This window comes from Trypanosoma rangeli, assembly GCF_003719475.1.
Source record: "Trypanosoma rangeli strain AM80 chromosome Unknown Tra_15.4_contig_00254, whole genome shotgun sequence".
Taxonomy (NCBI): domain Eukaryota; phylum Euglenozoa; class Kinetoplastea; order Trypanosomatida; family Trypanosomatidae; genus Trypanosoma; species Trypanosoma rangeli.
In genome coordinates this window covers 1-19,669 of record NW_021705999.1, presented here as the reverse complement: position 1 = coordinate 19,669, position 19,669 = coordinate 1, and the positions used below count along the sequence as shown (strand labels likewise).

The 19,669-nt window shown below is 47.3% G+C and overlaps 15 protein-coding genes across 15 annotated transcripts, besides 18 other annotated features; all 15 read left to right on the top strand.

Annotated features, from left to right (window-relative positions):
• Positions 1-10: 10 nt before the first annotated feature.
• Positions 11-49: a microsatellite.
• Positions 50-66: 17 nt separating this feature from the next.
• Positions 67-94: a microsatellite.
• A 163-nt stretch (positions 95-257) lies between these two features.
• Positions 258-1,178, top strand: TraAM80_06724 (ATP synthase F1 subunit gamma protein; the record flags this gene model as incomplete). The annotated part of the gene is made up of 1 exon (XM_029383556.1): positions 258-1,178. One exon carries the CDS (start codon positions 258-260, stop codon positions 1,176-1,178), a length of 921 nt encoding a protein of 306 aa, XP_029236590.1.
• Positions 1,179-1,514: 336 nt separating this feature from the next.
• TraAM80_06723 (40S ribosomal protein S6) lies at positions 1,515-2,267 on the top strand (the record flags this gene model as incomplete). The annotated part of the gene is made up of 1 exon (XM_029383555.1): positions 1,515-2,267. One exon carries the CDS (start codon positions 1,515-1,517, stop codon positions 2,265-2,267), a length of 753 nt encoding a protein of 250 aa, XP_029236589.1.
• Positions 2,268-2,485: 218 nt separating this feature from the next.
• Positions 2,486-3,070, top strand: TraAM80_06722 (vacuolar ATP synthase; the record flags this gene model as incomplete). The annotated part of the gene is made up of 1 exon (XM_029383554.1): positions 2,486-3,070. The coding sequence occupies one exon, from the start codon at positions 2,486-2,488 to the stop codon at positions 3,068-3,070; it is 585 nt and encodes a 194-aa protein (XP_029236588.1).
• Positions 3,071-3,131: 61 nt separating this feature from the next.
• Positions 3,132-3,168: a microsatellite.
• A 92-nt stretch (positions 3,169-3,260) lies between these two features.
• Positions 3,261-3,376: a microsatellite.
• A 29-nt stretch (positions 3,377-3,405) lies between these two features.
• Positions 3,406-4,815, top strand: TraAM80_06721 (putative GPI transamidase component GAA1; the record flags this gene model as incomplete). Its single annotated transcript, XM_029383553.1, has 1 exon — positions 3,406-4,815. One exon carries the CDS (start codon positions 3,406-3,408, stop codon positions 4,813-4,815), a length of 1,410 nt encoding a protein of 469 aa, XP_029236587.1.
• A 155-nt stretch (positions 4,816-4,970) lies between these two features.
• Positions 4,971-4,993: a microsatellite.
• A 571-nt stretch (positions 4,994-5,564) lies between these two features.
• On the top strand, positions 5,565-6,302 carry TraAM80_06720 (proteasome alpha 5 subunit; the record flags this gene model as incomplete). The annotated part of the gene is made up of 1 exon (XM_029383552.1): positions 5,565-6,302. One exon carries the CDS (start codon positions 5,565-5,567, stop codon positions 6,300-6,302), a length of 738 nt encoding a protein of 245 aa, XP_029236586.1.
• A 313-nt stretch (positions 6,303-6,615) lies between these two features.
• On the top strand, positions 6,616-7,755 carry TraAM80_06719 (peroxin 14; the record flags this gene model as incomplete). The annotated part of the gene is made up of 1 exon (XM_029383551.1): positions 6,616-7,755. One exon carries the CDS (start codon positions 6,616-6,618, stop codon positions 7,753-7,755), a length of 1,140 nt encoding a protein of 379 aa, XP_029236585.1.
• A 70-nt stretch (positions 7,756-7,825) lies between these two features.
• Positions 7,826-7,854: a microsatellite.
• Positions 7,855-8,015: 161 nt separating this feature from the next.
• Positions 8,016-8,032: a microsatellite.
• A 52-nt stretch (positions 8,033-8,084) lies between these two features.
• TraAM80_06718 (uncharacterized protein) lies at positions 8,085-10,364 on the top strand (the record flags this gene model as incomplete). Its single annotated transcript, XM_029383550.1, has 1 exon — positions 8,085-10,364. The coding sequence occupies one exon, from the start codon at positions 8,085-8,087 to the stop codon at positions 10,362-10,364; it is 2,280 nt and encodes a 759-aa protein (XP_029236584.1).
• A 192-nt stretch (positions 10,365-10,556) lies between these two features.
• Positions 10,557-10,584: a microsatellite.
• Positions 10,585-10,659: 75 nt separating this feature from the next.
• Positions 10,660-10,688: a microsatellite.
• A 336-nt stretch (positions 10,689-11,024) lies between these two features.
• TraAM80_06717 (uncharacterized protein) lies at positions 11,025-11,411 on the top strand (the record flags this gene model as incomplete). The annotated part of the gene is made up of 1 exon (XM_029383549.1): positions 11,025-11,411. One exon carries the CDS (start codon positions 11,025-11,027, stop codon positions 11,409-11,411), a length of 387 nt encoding a protein of 128 aa, XP_029236583.1.
• A 274-nt stretch (positions 11,412-11,685) lies between these two features.
• TraAM80_06716 (60S ribosomal protein L32) lies at positions 11,686-12,087 on the top strand (the record flags this gene model as incomplete). Its single annotated transcript, XM_029383548.1, has 1 exon — positions 11,686-12,087. One exon carries the CDS (start codon positions 11,686-11,688, stop codon positions 12,085-12,087), a length of 402 nt encoding a protein of 133 aa, XP_029236582.1.
• Positions 12,088-12,322: 235 nt separating this feature from the next.
• TraAM80_06715 (cytochrome C oxidase subunit VI) lies at positions 12,323-12,799 on the top strand (the record flags this gene model as incomplete). Its single annotated transcript, XM_029383547.1, has 1 exon — positions 12,323-12,799. The coding sequence occupies one exon, from the start codon at positions 12,323-12,325 to the stop codon at positions 12,797-12,799; it is 477 nt and encodes a 158-aa protein (XP_029236581.1).
• Positions 12,800-12,873: 74 nt separating this feature from the next.
• Positions 12,874-12,919: a microsatellite.
• Positions 12,920-13,240: 321 nt separating this feature from the next.
• Positions 13,241-13,264: a microsatellite.
• Positions 13,265-13,293: 29 nt separating this feature from the next.
• TraAM80_06714 (putative proteasome alpha 2 subunit) lies at positions 13,294-13,989 on the top strand (the record flags this gene model as incomplete). Its single annotated transcript, XM_029383546.1, has 1 exon — positions 13,294-13,989. One exon carries the CDS (start codon positions 13,294-13,296, stop codon positions 13,987-13,989), a length of 696 nt encoding a protein of 231 aa, XP_029236580.1.
• A 99-nt stretch (positions 13,990-14,088) lies between these two features.
• Positions 14,089-14,119: a microsatellite.
• Positions 14,120-14,317: 198 nt separating this feature from the next.
• Positions 14,318-14,356: a microsatellite.
• Positions 14,357-14,376: 20 nt separating this feature from the next.
• TraAM80_06713 (uncharacterized protein) lies at positions 14,377-15,165 on the top strand (the record flags this gene model as incomplete). Its single annotated transcript, XM_029383545.1, has 1 exon — positions 14,377-15,165. The coding sequence occupies one exon, from the start codon at positions 14,377-14,379 to the stop codon at positions 15,163-15,165; it is 789 nt and encodes a 262-aa protein (XP_029236579.1).
• Positions 15,166-15,381: 216 nt separating this feature from the next.
• Positions 15,382-15,410: a microsatellite.
• Positions 15,411-15,447: 37 nt separating this feature from the next.
• Positions 15,448-17,097, top strand: TraAM80_06712 (pumilio protein 3; the record flags this gene model as incomplete). Its single annotated transcript, XM_029383544.1, has 1 exon — positions 15,448-17,097. The coding sequence occupies one exon, from the start codon at positions 15,448-15,450 to the stop codon at positions 17,095-17,097; it is 1,650 nt and encodes a 549-aa protein (XP_029236578.1).
• A 146-nt stretch (positions 17,098-17,243) lies between these two features.
• Positions 17,244-17,272: a microsatellite.
• A 279-nt stretch (positions 17,273-17,551) lies between these two features.
• Positions 17,552-17,584: a microsatellite.
• A 455-nt stretch (positions 17,585-18,039) lies between these two features.
• Positions 18,040-18,066: a microsatellite.
• Positions 18,041-18,100: a sequence feature (A-rich).
• A 144-nt stretch (positions 18,101-18,244) lies between these two features.
• TraAM80_06711 (uncharacterized protein) lies at positions 18,245-18,568 on the top strand (the record flags this gene model as incomplete). Its single annotated transcript, XM_029383543.1, has 1 exon — positions 18,245-18,568. The coding sequence occupies one exon, from the start codon at positions 18,245-18,247 to the stop codon at positions 18,566-18,568; it is 324 nt and encodes a 107-aa protein (XP_029236577.1).
• A 521-nt stretch (positions 18,569-19,089) lies between these two features.
• On the top strand, positions 19,090-19,669 carry TraAM80_06710 (uncharacterized protein; the record flags this gene model as incomplete). Its single annotated transcript, XM_029383542.1, has 1 exon — positions 19,090-19,669. A coding segment is annotated over one exon (580 nt), but the record flags the coding sequence as incomplete, so codon positions are not given.

Genomic DNA, 19,669 nt, shown 5'->3' with positions numbered 1-19,669 from the left:
CGTCGTAGACATATATATATATATATATATATATATATATATATATATAACTTTGGCAATTCTGCGGTTTTTTTGTTTGTTTGTTTGTTTGTTTCTGTGCGATTTAATTTTACTTTCTGTTTTGCGTTTGGGGGGTTGAGACGGATTTGTCTTTGATCCCTCGGTCTTCTGCCTTGCATACATTGCCACTGGGAAGGAAACAGCAAAAGTGACAAGGAAGAGAGAGAGAGAGAAATAAGAATAATAAAAAAGGAACCATGTCAGGAAAGCTCCGCCTTTACAAGGATAAACTTGAGGGGTACAATCGTTTTTATTCGATTGTAAAAACGATTAAAATGGTTACCCTCGCCAAATATCGGACTGCTCAAAGTCGTGTTAAGACTCGGGACTTTACACTTCGCTATACAGAAAAGGCTTTCAGTAAGCCTGAGCTCGCCGAGAGAGACGCCGTAGCCTCCGCAAAGAACTCTATTGTTTATATTCCTATTACCACGAATCGAGGCTCCTGTGGAGCTTTGAACAGCAATACTGTTCGTTGTATTGACCTTGTTATGTCAAACAAGATGCTGCTGATGCCCATTGGAAAGCGGGGAATTGATTCCTTTTCAAAACTTTACCCCACAGAGTTTAAATATGGAATTGCCAATGATATGAAGGAACCAATGCATTTTGCATATGCGACATTTATTTTTGAAAACGCCCTCAACGTTGCACCGGAGGCGGACCGTTTTCAGATTATTTTTCATCGCTTTGTCTCTGCAGGGGTCCAGAAACATGCCGTGTATAATATTCCTTCTTATGAAACATGGAAGGAGGACATCGCTGACGCCGCTAGTACTGACAATCAAAAGAGCCGCTACCTTTTTGCCAACGCCGTGCAAAATGAGGAGGAGCAGTTTATCCGAGATTTCTACGACTTTCATGCGTCGCTTGCAATTCTTAACGCTGTAGCAGAAAACGAGCTCTCGGAGCAAGCTGCAAGGCTGGTGGCAGTTGAAGGTCAGTTGACAAACATCAGCAGCTTGAAGCAGCGAACAAGCTCCTTGTACAACAAGACTCGACAGTCTGGCATTACTGCGGCTTTGATTGAGATTCTCTCAGCCATGAGCTCTTTGGAGGGGAACGCCGCAAGGGGTGTTCAGCGCACCAACTTCTGGGAAGGGTCGAAAATGAAGTAGGATACGAAGAGGTGTTTCAGTAGGTGTGGATAAATTTAGTGGAAGCGAGACTTAGGTAGGTGGCGCTGGAAGACAGTGCCAGAGCGTTTCTGTTTTTATTACTTTGGCATGTTTTTGTGTGGAGGTTTGGGCTTTATTTATTTATTATTATTGTTTTGCGTTTTGAGCATTTATTGGCTACCGTTGGTTTGCAAGATACATATGTCTATTTCTGCACTTGCTGGTGTTTCCTGCCGTGTGTTATCTGACTGGTTTCTTCTGGCGGCTGTTTTTCTTTTCTTTTGTTTGTTCTTGCTGCCCCCGCTCCTTCTGCTCGCACCTAAAGGAGTGTCCCAAATGAAGCTTAACATCGCCTACCCGCGGAATGGCACTGTAAAGCAGTTTGATGTGACCGACGAGGTTCTCCGCCGCATTAACCTGAACGATTACCGCCTGGGCAACGAGGTTAATGGTGAAATTTTTGGCGATGAGTTTAAGGGCTACACGTTTAAGCTTCGCGGCGGGTCTGACAAAGATGGATTCCCCATGGTGCAGGGTGTGATGGCTTCCAGCCGCGTTTCCCTCCTTGTTAAACGTGGCGCCGTTGGCTTCAACACCTTTCGCGGGTACCAAGGTGAGCGCCGTCGCAAGTCTCTTCGTGGATGCGTATTGGCCAACGATATTGCCGTTCTTAACGTCACTGTGGAGAAAACCGGTATGCAGCCAATTGAGGGCGTGACAGACACTTCTCTTCCGCGTCGTCTGGGGCCTAAGCGTGCGAACAACATTCGTAAGCTCTTTGGCCTCTCCCGCGATGACGATGTCCGTAAGTACGTTGTTCGCCGCAAGGTGTCAAAGGAGGGTAAGAAGGACAGGTTTAAGGCACCAAAGATTCAGCGTCTCATCACGTCCACGATCAGAGCTCGCCGCGCCAAGAAAGCCAAGCTAGCAGTAGAGAAGGTGCGTCAGTCAGCACAAGAACGTCGGGAATATTTGCGACTGATTGGTATCCGTCGTCGTGCCGCTCGTCAGCGCAAAACTGCCCGTCTGCATGCGCATAAGGCTGCCGCTCAAAAGACGGAGGTCACTGTCTTCAAGGGGAAAAAGTAAGGTCTTTTTTTTTGGGCACTTTGTGTTTTGTTTTTATTTCATGTTTCTTTCTTTTATTACCACTCACTGTATATATATGCTCGTTTAAGCGTGTGGAATTATGTTGCTTTTTTTGTGTTTCTCCATAACGTTTCAAACGGTTAGCTCCACTTTGTTGGTCTCTTTTTTTTTTTTTTTGTGCAGCCATTTTATTTTGCTCGTAAAATCTTACAGGAAAAATGAGTTTTAAAAACGCCGCCGTATTGGCCGGGGCTATGGTTGCCGTTATCGCCACTGGGGCCGTTGCCTCTGGGGTCGTATCTTGTGCTGAAGTGTACCCCCAATCAGCCGCTTTCTTTGGTTCGATGGGTTGCGCCTCCGCATTGATTTTTGCAAATCTGGGCTCGGCCTACGGGACAGCGAAGTCTGGTGTCGGCGTGGCTCACCTTGGCATCCTTCATGCTGAGCGGATCATGCGTGGTATCGTGCCCGTTGTCATGGCAGGTATTCTTGGCATCTATGGCCTGATTGTTTCCGTGATCATTAACAACAATATCAAGACGGAGACGCAGTCGTACTCTGCATTTTCTGGTTACCTTCACTTTGGTGCCGGACTGGCCGCAGGTTTGTCCTCGCTAGCTGCAGGTCTTTCCATTGGTATCGCAGGTGACGCGTCGGTTCGTGCTTACGGTAAACAAGAAAAGATTTTTGTGGCCATGATTCTTATGCTTATTTTTGCTGAAGCACTGGGGCTGTACGGACTCATTATTGCGCTTCTCATGAACAATACAGCCAACAAGGTGAATTATGGCGCTTGCCAGTAGGAGGTGTTTAAGGGGTAACAGTAATTTTAGGACCTGGTGGAGTAAAACGCGGAACAACAATAGAAGAAAACAAAAAGAGGAGGATGAAGAAGAAAAAGGATGGTGAATGCCTATGGTGTCACTTTGTTTTTGTTTGTATTTATTTTATTTGTCTGTCTTTCTGTCTGTGTGCTGTTTCAGTCCGCTCTGATTGTGTTCTTGTGTTGTTTGCTGCCTCCTGTATTTTAATTGATGGTGGCGTTGTGCATTTTTTTTTTATTTTGTGTTGTTGTTGTTGCCGCTGCTGCTGATGTCCTTGTTTTTGTTTTCCCCCTCCCTTGTAGTTGCTGTCGCAAATGCTACGGGACCGTATTATGCGTGAAATGAGGCATCACGCCGCCAATGCTGCCCCATTTCTGCTGCTCGCTGGGTTGTTTCTGATTGTTGCCCTTCCAGCGGTAAAACCGAGGCACAACTTTGTTGATGAAAGTGCCGTCAATATTGGGAGAATTCCGATCTTGATTACGAGCTCGGACGTGACCCATCGCGATGCCACGATACACCAGTATCACCGTGTTGTTCGCGGCCACCGTTCTGTGGGGTCGGAAACTATTGCCGTTTACGTCAATGCTGCAGAGAGGTCATCAGTGATACTGGCAAACCTTATAATACTTGCTCTACAAAGGAGAGAGAATATGGCCTGTGATACACATATTTACTTTGTCAATGAAAGTACGTCACATTGGCCTATCCCTGACACCTTTGTTCGTGCAGCTCTGTTTATCAATGTTTCCTCTTTAAATACACATAACCTGTGCTTTGGTGTGTATGGTAAGAATGGAATGCAACCCAATCAGGATCTCTTGAATGTCGCGGTCACGATAGCCCAAGAGTGGTTTTTGCACGTGGATCTTCTTTGCCAGCATCCGCACATTTCATATTCTGCGACACGTTCAAAGTATGAACATTATTTTGCTGCACTACAAACAGCTTTACTTGCTCCGCAACGACCTCAACCATGGTATTCGTTTAGGACACATGGCATAAGTTTGTTGGCTATTGGAACGGACAAATCTAATGGGTTATATGACGCTTCAGTTGCATACCGCGTTGCCGCACTACATGATCAACTTATTGGGACATTGAGTTATCTGGACGAACGCTTTCACCACTCTACATCTGTATGGGTGCCTCTGAGTGCCACTGAGTATGTGGAGTATGATATTGCACAGTTTGGTATTATTTTGCTTGTGGCATCACTGCTCTCAGTGGGATATTCCATTTATGAGGTGGAGGGTCTGTCTCTCTCTCCATGCGTTGCGTTGATTTTGGTGGCACCTTTTCTTGCCTTAAATGCAACCAAGTTGTTTGGACATTGGGGAATGGTTTTGTGTAGCGGCTTGTTTGTGATTGCGTGGAGCGCGTGTAGTTGGGACTTGTCTTGGTTGACAGTAAATGCCATCATGTTGTGTCTTCTTATAATGCTTCAGCCTGGGGCAGGTCTTCTTGTCGGTTCTGGAGTTTCTGTGCAGCTTGCTTTTCTTCACGTGAAATTTCAGAGGCCCCTTACGCTATTGCTGGGTACACTCGCTTCATGGGCTGTGTTTCACTTCTGTGTAGGGGTGCTCAACATCCAGCATGATGACATGGACACAATAGGGGGTATTTATCTCTTTTTTTTCGTGTACCCAAACGCACTCTGGGTGTCGAGCCGCTTGGTCAGGTGTGTTTTGTCACGGTTGCGGCATCAATGGATCTCGGCGTAGAACAGATGATCTTTATCATTTTTTGTTCTTTTCATTCTTTATTTCACTCTCTTTTTCCTTGGTCTATGCATATGAATGTATATGTACGTATACATTTCTGCTCCATGTGGTTGTTGTATTCTCTGTCCAGTTGCTGGCTGCGTCAATCCAGACTAATATATATATATATATATGTATACACCCAAATCTTTTTTTATTTTTCCACGTGATTGTCTTTCTTTAGCCGCTTGCAAGTCATTATGGCAAAACGTACCGTTAAGATGGGCGTCATGGGACGCTATGGAGCCCGCTATGGCGCCAACCCACGTAAGCGCGCCAAGAAGCTTGAGGTGTCGCAGCACGCGAAGCACTTCTGCTCCTTCTGCGGTAAGTTTGCCTTTCGCCGTAAGGCTGTGGGCATTTGGCGCTGCGACGGCTGCAGCAAGACCATGGCGGGGGGCGCCTACACGTTGAGCACACCGAACAACAGCACTGTCCGCTCCACGGTTCGTCGCCTTCGTGAGCTCAAGTAAGGCAAATAATTTTATTTACTTTTCTTTTTTTAATTATTTGCTTTATCTGTTGCTGCTCTTACACAACGGTGCAGCCACCCTGAAGAAAAAGGGGAAGGCGAGACGTCTATTGACTTCTCCGAAAGGGAATAAAACTTTGTGGCACGTCTTGAGTGTGTCATCAACTCATGTCTGCAGTGTTATGTTTTTATATGTTTTTTGTTTCTGTCCACTTGCGTCTTTGCAGTAAGATTACCAATGTTTTCTTCCAAAACAGAGTATGACAGGGGTGTGAATACCTTCAGCCCCGAGGGACGAATCTTCCAGATTGAGTACGCGATCGAGGCCATCAAGCTGGGAAGCACGAGTCTTGGCATCCAAACCCCTGATGCGGTTATTATTGCCGCGGAAAAGCGGGTGCCCTCTGTATTGGTTGATCCTTCCAGTATGAACAAGATTTTAGAGATCGACTACCACATGGGTACGGTACTGAGCGGCATGGTGGCGGATGCGCGAATTCTGGTCGAGCATGCTCGTGTGGAAGCGCAGAATCACCGTTTCACTTATGACGAGCCAATGCGCGTTGAATCGTGCGCGTTGGCCACATGTGATTTATCGATCCGGTTTGGTGAAGGTGGGGGAGGCAAGAAGTTGATGTCCAGGCCATTTGGCGTTTCCCTCCTCATTGCCGGTGTCGATGAAAACGGTCCCCAGCTTTGGCAAACGGACCCTAGCGGCACTTACACCCGCTACGATGCGCAAGCAATTGGTGCTGGTGCTGAAGCTGCCCAAACTGTTTTTAATGAACGCTATCACCGCAATATGACTGTTGAGGAGGCCGAAAATCTGGCAGTGCAGATCTTGAAACAAGTGATGGAAGAGGAGCTGACCAAAAGCAACATTGAAATTGCTATTGTCTCTGTCTCCACGGGAAAGTTGGACATATATGATCAGGAGCGAATTCAACGAATCATTGAACGTCTCAAGGAAGAGTAACGGTGGCGCACGCTCTTCATTGGTCATGTTCTCCTTTTTTTCCGGCTTCTGTTTTTTTTTTTCTTACTTTTACTGCACGATGCCCCAATATGAAATGAGATGGACATTTTTGTTGAATTTTATGCTCGTTTTGTTTTTCTCTGAATAGTTCTTGTTTTCTTCTTTGTACACATGTGTGCGTGTGTGCTGCTGTTGTGCTTAAAATATTCTTACTCTTGCTGTGGGCATATGCTCGACCGGCCGCATGAAATTCCTTTGCTACACGACCTCTGCTTTTTACACACTTTAGGGAAGAGAGCTCTCGAACGCATTGATGATTAATACACTAAACACCGACACAGCAAAAGATGATGGGGCCCAGCAACCGATGAATTGCGGTGAATCAGAAAAAAGTAAACGCGTTTCAAGCGCTGTGCAGTTTCTTCACGACTCTCGTGTGAAGTTCACGCCAGCAGCAAATAAGATAAAGTTTTTAAAGACGAAGGGCCTCACCGCAGAGGAGATCTGCGAGGCCTTTGAGAAGGCAGGGCAAACAACCTCACTGGATGAAATCAAAAAGGCAATGCATGCCCCATCGTTTGGGCGGACTAGGCCGGCGGTAGTAAACTCAGCTCCAGCGTCAGGGAATGGGGGAAGCGAGGCAGGCTATGCGCTGCGGCAGAATCCCATGCCAACCTACGCTGGACCGCTTTATGCACCACAGCCACCACCTTTTCCCCCCATGCCTCAAGAGTCAAAGGGAATCGACTGGAGGGATGTTGTTATTGGTGTGGGCGCTGCATTACTTGGTGGCATTGGCGCCTTTAAGGCATTTCAAACTTACTCCCCGTATGAAATTCGACGCAAAGATGAGAGCGCCAATCAGGGAGCGCGAGGTGAAGTGCGGCGGCGGGGCAAGAGGGACGAAGAGCATGCGTCATCCAACAGGGAAGCGGGGTATCCGGTATCCCCTTTCCGCAGCGTGGCAGCCAGCCCACCTGCAACACTCCCACCGCTGCCCGCCACCACGCCGACAGCGGCGGCAAACACGCCTGCTGAGACAACTGAAGGAGATGCCCGGGACCTTCAGACGGAATTGAAAGAAACCCAAGAGGCTCTGGAAAAGGAAAAGAAGAGCAAAGCAGAGCTTTCACTTACATGTGGCAAGCTACGAGCGCAGCTTAACAACTCTTTGAGGAAGAACGAAAAACTGGAATTGAGGGTTAAAACTCTCCAAGAAGAACTTGACAAGGCGCAGGACGTGGCAAGCAGCCAGAAGGAACCGTGTGAGACTGTCACTAGTGTTGCGGATAATGTGCCAGACCCTCAACAGGATATTGATGTGCAACCCAATGACCCACTTCTTTCGCCTCCCGGAGTTCCAACGGACACTGTAGACTCTGCTCCACCTGAGCCGAAGGAAGTGCCCGTGACAACAGTCACTGAGGGCGTTGAGGGGGAGGTAACATTGTGACGGATAAGTCCGTAATAATCGAAAGGGGAAAATACATCAAGCTTTGCCACAATGACTATGCCCGCTGCTTTGTGTGTGTGTGTGTGTGTGTGTGTGTGTAACTGGGATACGTTTGGTCGTGGGAAGGGAACGACCACATATAAACAACTGTAGATTTTAGGTCTTCAATTCTACCTATTTTGTGTTCTCTATTTTTTATTTCTGCCCTGTCTTGCCTGTCCCCTTTTAACTTTGTTTGCTCTCTTGAGCTATACGGGTCGTTTTTTTTTTTTTTTTTAAAGAAGCATTTGTAGACACTTGTGGGTGTGCGCTGAACGTCGATCCTGAAAATGTCTAAAATAATTCTGCCCTTGGAGTCTAAGTTGTTATCATCATCTAATCTCAGAAATGACCTTGACATGGAGTCTCATGAGACGCGGAGGCAGCTGCCAGCGATGGATATAAAGAAATTTTTTGCTCTCGAGACGGCCTCGGGAAAAAGTGGTTCCAGTAACATGGAGATTGAAGGGAACAGTGAGCGTAGCCCTGCAGGGGGAGGAGTCTGTTACAATGATGACATGTTGGTTTCTCCGTTAAAGAATCCTGCTTTCACGTCGTCATCCGAGACTCACCGGAGTGTTTCAGTTTCTCGTACAAAAGCGGATGATATGCATTTGGACAACATGGAAGATGCAGTAGAGGGAGAAGAGTGGAAACCACCAGTTTGCGATCGAAATGATACTTTTTATATGTTTTCTGGTGACGAGGGAGAGAGATTTTCCTCTATTCATGTACCCCATGCCCCTGTCGTTATTCCACCGGAGAACACATCCATAGATTGTGCTGGCAACCATCAGACTGTAAAAGCCAGCGAGCCTTTGCTTGTTGCGGCAGGTGTTCCTGTTGGGGGATCTATGCATCATCCTCTGCACTCGCCCCAGGGACGCAAAGATTGTTTGGTAGAACTTTATTATAGAGGGGTTAAAACACGAAATAAATTAGAAGAGAAGTGGGCCACCATACGTGCTGCCCGGGAAAATGCGTTTAAGGCGTATTCGTTTCAACCAACAATCACAAAACGGGCCAAGGCAATTCCACGTCGTGGGAACATCCCTAGGTGTTCCAAGCATGATACTCGCCTTTGTCAACATCTTCTTCTTGAGGCATGGAAGCCGGAAGCTGATGGGCAGTGTCAGCCCATCCCCACGATTTCCAAAGGTTCCGAGCGCATAGTGCGTCGGGTGAGGGGCAACAGCGCAACTGTGATTCCTGTGGAGGAGCGATTACATTTGGATTCGGCTCGACGTCGGTATCGAATGGAAGAGGAGGCGGTGAAGCCGCAGATTTCTTTGGTTAAGCGCACTCCAGATGATATTAAGGCGCATATTGATCGTCTTTACATGTACGAGGCAAGGCGTCAGTTGGCGCTGCATAAGCTGCGGGAAGAGCTGGATGCGGGTCGTTGTCAAGCATCATTGCATGTAAACGGCGAGGATGTCGTTGGGCGGCTTGTTAAGCCGATGGAAAAGACACGATGTAGGCATTCCATGGATGAGGAAGAATTGTGTTTTGCACCTCAACTTTCTTCCGGAACGGAGGAGTTAAGTCTCCGCGCGCGAAGGCGGCGAGTAGACGAGTGGTACATGTTTTTTACTCGGAGGCGCCATGAAGATGCCTTTTTACCGAATGCGGTTGCCGAAAAGATACGTGAGGCACTGCGGCAAGCAGATTTGTCAAGGGATTTTTCCAGAACTGCCTTTGGCTTGGCCCTCGATGAGTACGAAAAAAAACATGGAGCACAGCTGTGGCACTTAACGCCGCCGCCCCTTGCGCCCACACCGAACGAGGAATTAACGTTTGCGCCAAGGATCAACAACTGCAGGAGGTCGCAGGAGTCTGCGCAGACGGCACACGAGCGGTTGTTTTCCGCGGCAAAAAAACAACAGCTGGCAGTAAAAGAAGAGGAGGAGCGAGTACGGCTGGAAGATGTCTTGAAGGAGAGGAGACGAAAAGAAAAACAGCAGCGGCAGGGACGGCAAGCAAGGGCCTTGTCTGCGAAAAAAACGAAATTGTTAGAAAAACCAGGCAGTACGGAGGAGGAAGGAAGAAGTTCTCCATCCTTGTTACCTCCAAGTGACTCTCCACCGAGTATTGCAGATGCGTCAGACGAGTGTGAGGTCTTCGTTGTGTCACCGACATCAGATACCTCTGGTCCATCTGATTCTACTTCGCTGCCAGTTGAGGTGCCAACAATGTCTGCATTCTCGCATGTTTTGGATGCTGCGAAGCAGTTGCAGAATTTAATCGATGCGCCAGAGGAGGGAGAAGAAAACAGCATGTCATCATTTTCCCCTCGACGAGAGGAGGCTTCTTTTGTGGAGTGTCCCGAGCCGGTTTTGCTTGGTGATACGCCTCAGGTGGCGGCCGCCCCTCCTGAGTCTTCAGCTTCGAGAGTTTGTGGAAGCAAAAGCCGTGCACTCAAGAAGATGCGTGTGTCTACGGACATCTTGCTAGAGTGTGCGCTAAGTCGCCTCACCTGGTCCGCAGACGTAGCCACGCGGCGGCGCGAGTGGAGGGAGAGTCGACGTCGTCTGCAGGGAGTTGGAAAAATGCTTTATCAGAAGATGTAGCTTGCATCTCCGTTTTTTTTTTTTTTTGCTTTGCACTAGCTGGGGTGGCGCGAGGTGTTCTGGCACTCTGACGGAGTGGATTGGCAGTGGCGGTTTGACGGTGCTTATGGTGGTGGTTGTCTTTATTTTTCGGATGTTGCTGCTGCGTTGTTCACATTCAATGAATTATTGTTATTATCTCACTTTCTTTCAGTGTGTGTGTGTGTGTGTGTGTGTGTGTTTTCTTGTTGTTCCCTGCCGAAGTGAGCGACATTGCATTGACTAGAGAAAGAAAGCACGAAGGAGGGGGAAGGAAAATAGTAATAATAATAATATTAATAAAATGGTTACCGTGGCAGAAATGGAGGCGCGGATTCGCTCAAGTTTAGAGCCCACCTCATGTGTGGTGACCGCCATAAGCGAAGAGGACCGCAAGTACAGTGTGACAATTGTGTCTCACACGTTCAAAGATATTCCGCTTATTAGGCGGCATAGAATGGTAAATGACTTGTTTAAAGATGAACTTTTGTCAGGGGACATCCATGCGCTAACAATTGTTGCAAGCCCTCCTCAGTGAATGATTATGCTATATTCAGCTGACGCTATATGAAGAGACTGCGGCGTTCCGCCTCTCTCCCCCTCTTCCTCTCATTTGATTCCAGGTTTCCGTGTCCTCTGCATATGGAGTGTCGCTTCTGCTTTTGTGCGGGTGAGGTTGGGGAGGCGGGTAGGTTTAAAGCCTGCGGCCGCTGCGCTGCAAGGGTGGTTCCCTTCTGTGAGGAGCTGGTGCGTCAAGTTGATGGCGTATTAGCAAACCAAAGTTGGAGTGTGGAGGTTGTCACTGATGAAAAAGACTGGCTTTTAGCCTTGGCTTCAGCCGTGAAGGAAGCCGAGTTGTCTGACGAGGGTAGACGTGCCATAGTGTTTGCCCTGCGCTGCCGAAAGGGAGATATCACCACCTTTACATTCATGGACCGAATGTCTGTCCTTGCCGCTGCTAGTGCAGCAGTTGCTCGTCTCCTGACCTCACCTAAGAGAGCTAAGCCTTCAGTGAAACAGAACCAATAACATGCATGGTCCCCTGTTTGCACGTGTTTGGGTGTTTGTCCGGCCGTATTTTGTAGGTATCGGTTTGTGCTAATAATGGCGGCTGCTACTTCCACGGGCGTAATTTGTGTTTTCCATTTAAAGCAGGGATTATGGTTGTTCTGGCAGCCTGATTTTTTGCTTTTGTTATTGTTTCTTTGTTCTCATCTTTCTCCCTGCACTTTTTTTTTTTTACGTTGCTTTTTCAATTCTTGTTGAACTCACCCGTCGACGTTGCCCAGCAAAGGGACTCAGAATGGTGAAGCCGGTCATCCTGAAGAGCGTCGTGAAGAAGCGCACGAAGAAGTTCACGCGCCACAAGTGCGAGGCCTTCCCGCAGCTGAGCAGCAGCTGGCGCAAGCCCCGGGGTGAGGACTCGCCGGTGCGCCGCCGCTACAAGGGACAGAAGGCCATGCCCAACAAGGGCTACGGTAGCGACCGCAAGACGAAGTACATCACGCCATCGGGATTCAAGAACTTCCCCATTAACAACGTGAAGGACCTCTACATGCTGCTCATGCAGAACCGCAAGTACGCAGGCGTCATCTCCCACACCGTGGGTGCCAAGTCGCGCAAGGCTATTGTGCGCAAGGCTCATGAACTGGATGTACGTCTCATCAACGGAAACGCCAAGCTCCGTCGCGTTGAGAACCACTGAGTTTCTTTCTTGGACTGATTTGTTCATTTATTTATGAATATATTTTCCACACACCTAATATCTGGAAACATGCATCCATAAACATGAGGTATTTTTTTGCTACACGTCATTCATTTCTAACTTTACGTCATTGCAAAGTATATACGTATAAATATGCACTTTTTCCCGTTTTTTTTTGTTTCGTCTCTTTGGGTGTGTCTATTGAGTTTTTGTGAAAGAATTGAGGCAGTCAAAGATGCCCTTTGTTGACCATAAGAACTATAAGATCCAGCGGGAGGAGATGCCCGCAGTTCCTCACTTTTCCGACTTTAATGACCCAAGGTTCTGCTTTACGCACAACAAGCAGAAAAATGGTATTCTTGCATACTACCAGTGGCTTCACTGCATTGGCAACTGGGGCGAGGAGCACTCCATGTGCAAGAAAATGCGCTGGTATCTCGAGCGAATGATGCACGAGTCGTGGCTGGAGAAGTGGGAAGAGAAGCGTGCCTTAGGACACTTTGATCATGTTATCCTCTACGGTGTAAAGCCATGGAAGGAGTTTGAGCCCTTGTATCAGCCGGTGAAAACGAATCGTAAGGGTGCCTACGAGTTCTGGCTGGATCGCGACTTTGAGCCCCTGTACGACGCGGATGCCGCAGATTTCCGTGAAAAGGCCCCCATCCTTCATGACGTCTTTGTGAAAGGCAAGGTGCCTATTTATGATGAGTAGGAGGACTTGGGAGGCAAAGCAAAACAAAAAGGGGGAAAAAGGTAGCAGAAGACAAACTCTCAACGAGATGGGAGGAAATGAAGGGAATAGAAGAAAAGGAAAGAAAACAAAAACAAACAAGTGAGAGAATATATTGATTAGGAAAAAATCACATGTCTTTTAGTTTAGTTTTGGCAAGGCATGGGGGATGAACATCTCTGTAGGAATGGGTACGCTAGTAGGACGTGTCACTCTTTGGATGGAGTTGCACTGGGGAATTGTGTGTCTTCATTGTTAGTATTGGCAAGAAGATAAATGTGCCTGCAGAAACAGTGGTAACAGTGATATTATAAATTTGCAGCTGAACAGACACACTACCACCTCTTTCTCCTTCTCTTTCTCTTTGGACTTTGTTTGACGCGCAAGGGGTATTACAAGAGTTCACGAATATTTTTATTCCGTTTATTATTTTGTTGTTGTTGTTGTCCTTCGGTTGCATTCATTTTGTTTGAATTATGGCTGAGTCCGCGTATGGCCTGACAACTTTCAGCCCTTCCGGGAGGCTTGTGCAGATTGAGTACGCAACCACGGCAGCGGGTAAAGGCACAACCGCCCTGGGCGTCAAGGCGGTGGATGGAGTAGTAATCGCTGCAGAAAAGAAGACGACGTCTCCTCTTGCTGACTCATTGACGGTGCAAAAGGTATTTGTTCTTGATGACCACGTTGGCTGCACGTACAGTGGAATTGGACCTGATTGCAGGGTGCTTGTCGACGCTGCCCGAAAAGCGTGTCAAAGGTACCGTTTGACGTACCATGAGCCGATGCCGGTTAGCCAACTTGTTCGTCAAATAAGTTTCCTTTACCAGGAATTTACGCAATCTGGTGGGGTTAGACCCTTTGGCTGCTCGCTCCTTGTCGCTGGGGCCGATTGCCAGGGCAACCATCTCTATCAGTTGGACCCCAGTGGCACCTTTTGGGCGTGGAAGGCCACCTCAATTGGCAAGGGAAGCACGGATGCCAAAACTTTTTTGGAGAAACGCTACACAAATGAAATGGAAATGGAGGATGCCGTGCACACAGCCCTCTTGACTTTGAAGGAGGGCTTTGATGGCACGATGACGGCAGAGAACACGCAGGTAGGACGGGTAAGTGAGGGAAAGTTTGAGATCTTCACTGTGGAGCAACTGAAGGACTACTTGGACCAGATTTAGTGTCATGAGTGGAGTCTGTTGTTTGGATGGGTGAACATTTGTCACTTTCTTTTACCTGCTCCCGCCCCTTTTATGAGAATGTTGTTGCTTGCAATGACAGAAAGAAAGGAAATGAAAGGAAAAGGAAAGGGGGTAAGACGTTGAATGAATGGAAAAGCAGGAAGAAAATCGCATCAAAGCGAGTTCGGCAAAGAAAAAGGAAACAACTGAGCGACAGTCGACATGTTGAGAATTATTTATTGTTAAGTGCATGCATCCTCTTCACAAGTACAAAAGTGCTTGTGTGTGTACGCATGCGTGCGTGTCTGGGAGGCCACTGTGGTGCTAATGTTTGTTTGTTTGTTTTTTGTATGTATCTGTGCTTGTTGCTCGTGTAGTAGAAAACTTATGATTCGAAAGACACTAGCATTATGGGATTCATCGATGATCATGCAGTGCCTCAAGAAGAAATTGCGGGCACGATGTGTGGTGGATTGCAGTGGAAAAAGGTTTTTTACAAAGCAGGAGTTTCTCACTCTATGCACGACAAATCCCTATGCGCCTATTAATGAACGCATGACTACAGTTGAGGCGGCGCGCTACCTGGAGCAGCTTCAACAGGCGCGGGAGGTGATAGTAATGGGTGAATATGTGTATATTAGACCTTCTGATGTCGTAAACGCTGTATATCACAGGCTACAGCTTCCTACTCTCTCTCGAAGAACCCCTACCTACATGCAGCAACGCGCCACCCAAGAACTCTTTGCTGTTTCCACCAAAGATAAAAATGGTATAGTATTTCGTCGTGATTTTTGGGCGATTGTGTCCTTACTTAGTGGGGCACAAATGACACTTTTAGCGTATCTGACATTTGTCGTGTACGGTTGGGATGTCATGGAGCCTGTTTGTTATTTTGTGACGACCTTCACGGTGTTGTGCACCTACGCTTACTCTCTTGTATGGCGAAGAGCTTGCACCTTTCACGCCGTCGAGGATCATCTATTTCCATCAAATGTAGCGTCTGAGGGTCACGGCAGCTCCATCGTCAGACAAAATTATTTGGACAGTCCAACAGCCTCTGCGGGCAGAAGTCCTTCGGGGTCTGCCTCCTGGGATGACGAAGAGCTTGCCGAGTTGCTTGAAAACTTTGATTTCACCGCTTCTGTTGCCGCTGGGGCTATAAACGAGACAAAGTGAAGGATGTGCTTCCGCGGTGAATGCCGCTCTTTCTCCATCAGCTTTCTCTTACTCTCTTCCTTCCCGCCTCTCTGTCTGTCTGGAGTTTTTTTTTTTTTGTATTCTCTGTCCTCTGAGTGTGAGTTTGCTTTCAGTTGTTGCTCTTTGGCCTTTTTTTTTGTGTAGCGTGGCGCAGCTTTGCAGACGTTTTGTTCTGGGTCATTCTGATTGGCGCCCTTTTTTTTTTGTTTGTTTGTTTGTTTGTTCCCTCTTCGTAGCTCTTGTTCCGCGCTCATACCGTCGATGTGGACTGTGCACGAAGATGAGTACAAGAGCACCGACGTCAAAGCTCCCGGAGTTCTTCAAGGCGGGTGGAATGTTGATGACGACAAGACAGCGAAACCGATAGGCATCTACACGAAAAGTTCTCAGGTATTCGCCACACCCTCCATGACTCCTACTGACCCCACGCCACTGAATAAACACAAACATAACTCAAAAATATCTTGGACGCGTACTCACACACCTGTTAGTTTTCCTGTATCAAACAACCTGTTTAGTTCGCCTCAAGCCGCAACTTCTGCTCCGCCAAGTATAATGCGAGTTGATGCCCCACCGTTTGAGCCGTCGCCGAAGAACGTGGCTGCAACCGTGTCGTATGCTGCTTTATCGCCCATGGGAAAGCGGGGGATGACACCCACACAGATACTGAAAGTCAATGCTCCTGGGAATAGCAACCCACACATGCTCATGACGATGGAAGATGTTGTGAGCAGAGAGAAAGACAGGGGTGCTGCGAATTACATGGAATGGAATGGTCATATCGTTAACCCGCCCCATCCACAGGTACCTGTACGCGGGTGCAATGCCAACGCTACTCCGGAAGGCTTGCGGGGTTCCGTGTATGAGATAGCAAAAGATCAACATGGATGTCGATTTCTTCAGCGTTTATTAGGAGGACCAAACGGGGATGGGGAAATTGTCCGTGTTATTATGAACGAAATTGTCCCACATGTGGCGGAGCTGATGACAGATCAATATGCCAATTTTCTTATCCAGAAACTCTTTGACATTATGCCTCAGGAGCTGCGTTACAATGTCGCGCGCGTTGCAGCTCCCAAACTTATATCCATAGCCCTAACACCGCATGGAACATTCAGTGTGCAGAAAATGGTTGAAACCATTTCCTCACGTGAGGAGATAGATATTCTTCGGGAAGCTCTGTCAAAAGATGTTGTTCGCTTGATAAAGGATGCACATGGAAATCATGTCATTCAGAAGGTGTTGCAACGGTTCAGTTACGCGGATAAAGACTTTATTTATGCGGCGATTGGGTCAGACTGCATTTGTATTGCAAAGAACAAGCAGGGATGCTGTGTGCTCCAGCGTTGTCTTGAGTATGCGTCTGCTTCCCAAAAGGCAACGCTAGTGGACCAGATTATTCGCTGCTGCCTTCAGATAGCTGAGGATCCTTTTGGGAACTATGTTCTTCAGTACGTTCTGGAGTTTAAGGACAGTAAAACGACAGACACGATTGCAATTGCATTTCTTCCACACTTAGTTCAACTTTGCATGAATAAATTTAGCTCCAATGTGATCGAGAAAGTGTTGCGTGGAGCCTCACAGTCTGTGCAAGAGATGTACGTAGAAACCATGTGTTCCCCCAATGTTGTTTCTCGACTTATTCAGGACGATTACGGTAACTACGTGCTTCAAACCGCCCTTACTATATGTTCGGCGGCCCAGGCAGAGTCACTTGTCTCCGCAGTTCGCCCTCTTATGCCCACCATTAGAAATGCTCCATATGCGAAGAAGTTGGAGGGGAAACTTGATGATCTTGTTCAAAGGACTGCTGGTATCGACCGTGTTTCTGCTGTTGAATACGATAGCAACCACCAGGAGGACATGATGGGGCAGAGCTACGAGTTGCTGTCATCGCAGCATGACCACTAGTTTGCCAGTGCGTCATGGGTGACACCCCACCAGCAGAACTATGCTGTTAACATTTTCGAATGCTGCATGAATGGGCCTGCAGGCGTTGACGTGGCTGTACAGTCTATGCGTGTGTGTGTGGAGGGGGCGGAGTGTTGCCCTCAACGAAAAAAAACAAAAAACAAAAAAAAAAGAATGCGTATTAACATAATAAGGGCGTGAAGAAGAAAACAAAAAGAAAGAACAAAGTTCTGATTTCCGCTTCGCGTTGACAAGAGGAATAATCCGGTGTGGAGTGGGGCACTTGTATACTCAAGAAGCGGAGGGAGGCGACGTAACATTCAATTAAAGGAGAGATAAACGGGAAGAGAGAGAGGAAAAAAAAAGAAGGCACTGACGAGAAGCACACTGAAAACTAAAAAGAAAAAAGAATGTAAAATAAGACATATTTAGCCAGCACAAATAAATTAAAAGGATATATATAATACATATATATATATATATATATGAACAAAGGAATATTTGAGCATTGTGTGTGGGTGAGTGGTGTATTTTGCGGCAGCGACGCTGAAGCTCAATAAGAGACCTGAAGTCACGAGAGAAGTTGGGTGTGCTCGTTTGCGTGTATTATTTGTTTCCACGCATCACCGCCACCTCCCCTTTGTGGGATGTCAACGTGGAGGGTGTGACGCAATCCGTGCACCTGATCGGGGGTGTATGGGACAAACTGCATTTATGACTGCCACTATTTTAGTGCTTATCATGCTTGCTTTTTTTGTTTTTGCTTTTTCTTTCCTTTTTACTCGCTTGTGTGTATGTTGAAGAAAAAAAAAGTTTGAACCTTGTAATATTTGTGAAGTAACAAAATTGGGAGGAAAAAAAAAACAGCGAAGAGGATAAATCGACTTTCAGAAGGGACGTCAAGCTGCAGTGGGTGCGATTGCGCCGTCTTTGGCTCCGCAGTTTTTTATCTTTTTTTTTTTTTGTTTTCGCTTTCAGTTCCTCTTTCTTTATTTGCTTGTGTCCCTGCACGTATTTAATGTGTGTGTGAGAAAGAGGAATAAGGAAGGGGATATCAGTTTGTCTGTAAGGGGAGGGCTTGAAGTGCTTGAAGAGGAGAAGCGGGTGTCTTTTGATTACATGATTATTTCCTTCGTTCTGCGTGCCCATGTGGAATGATGGGGAGTGTGATGGCAAGGAAAAGATGATGCAGATATGCTTCATTTATGAGGTCGTCTTGGTCGCTGCTGCAAGCGGCTATTGTGTCGCTGCGAGACTACAGAACAGAAAACTCTGCAGAGATGTGACACACTTATCTGTCCCCGTGTATGTGGCGATGATGGGGACTATCCCGTTGTGCATTCCTTGGGGAGCTCCCCTATCCCGGTTCCGTACTCACCTCTGGAGTGAGAAACATGATATCAGGTATTTTTTGAAGGCGGACCGTACCCGTGGCATTACTGGATTGCTGCTTCGGCCTGGTTGTGAATAGAAACGGAGCGCGATGCGGTGCTGGTAGAGCACGACTGTGTTTGCCGCTCCAGTCACCGTCGGCATCCGATGGTTGTGTTCAGAATTCATGGGCTTTGCACACCACTATGGGGTTTTAGAGTTTGAGGTATTGCTAAACAGATTCCACAGCCTTTGGTGTAGTTATTGGAAGCTGCTAACGAAGCAGCAAGTTCAGTGGGTCTTCACACTTTAACCCCTCTTTTCGTGTGTATCTATGTGTGTGTTGTTGTTTGGGAGCTACTTACGCTTTGTTTTGCATTCTCTCTGTGGTGTCAACCGCTTCTGTGAAGGCCTTGACGATTTGTTAGTGGTGTAGGTGGGTTGTGAGTTTTATTCCATTGTTTTCTATGCGAAGCGTACGTACTACAAGCCGCTGAACCATACACAATGACTTTCTTTCTTTCTTCAATTGCGCTTTTGGTGGTTTGTGGTAGACTTGCGTCTCCTCACCGTTGTCACACTCCCATTACACTAGAGGTGGGGGCGGGGGGTGGGGGGACCATGGCGTGGACGGCGAGTCGTGTTGAGCGAGTTCTAAATGGGATTGCTTCACTCCACATAAAGAGGGATACCGACTGTGTGGAGCGTCTGCAACGAGAGAATGAGCGATTGAGTAATGAATTGGCTGAAATGGAGCGGATACACACTGCAGCAATACAGGATCTTTCTGAGAAGGGGTCAAAGATGGAACAGCTGATGCGGCAGCTTTTATCCGAGCGAAGTCGCCTGACAGCGGATTTGGCGCAGATGCGTGAGGCAAAAATTTCTCTTGAAAAGAGACTCAATTTAAGGTTCTCCTCAACGGACGCTTTGATGAAAGCTGATCTGGCTGTGCAAACAGATGCGTTGAGCCCGCTTGCTCTTTTCAACGAGCAGAGTACACAAATGTTTCAGGATTTGGGGAATGTGGCTGTGCAAACAGATGCATTGAGCCCGCTTGCTCTTTTCAACGAGCAGAGTACACAGACGTTTCAGGATTTGGGGAATGTGGCTGTGCAAACTGATGCATTGATCCCGCTTGCTCTTTTCAACGAGCAGAGTACACAGACGTTTCAGGATTTGGGGAATGTGGCTGTGCAAA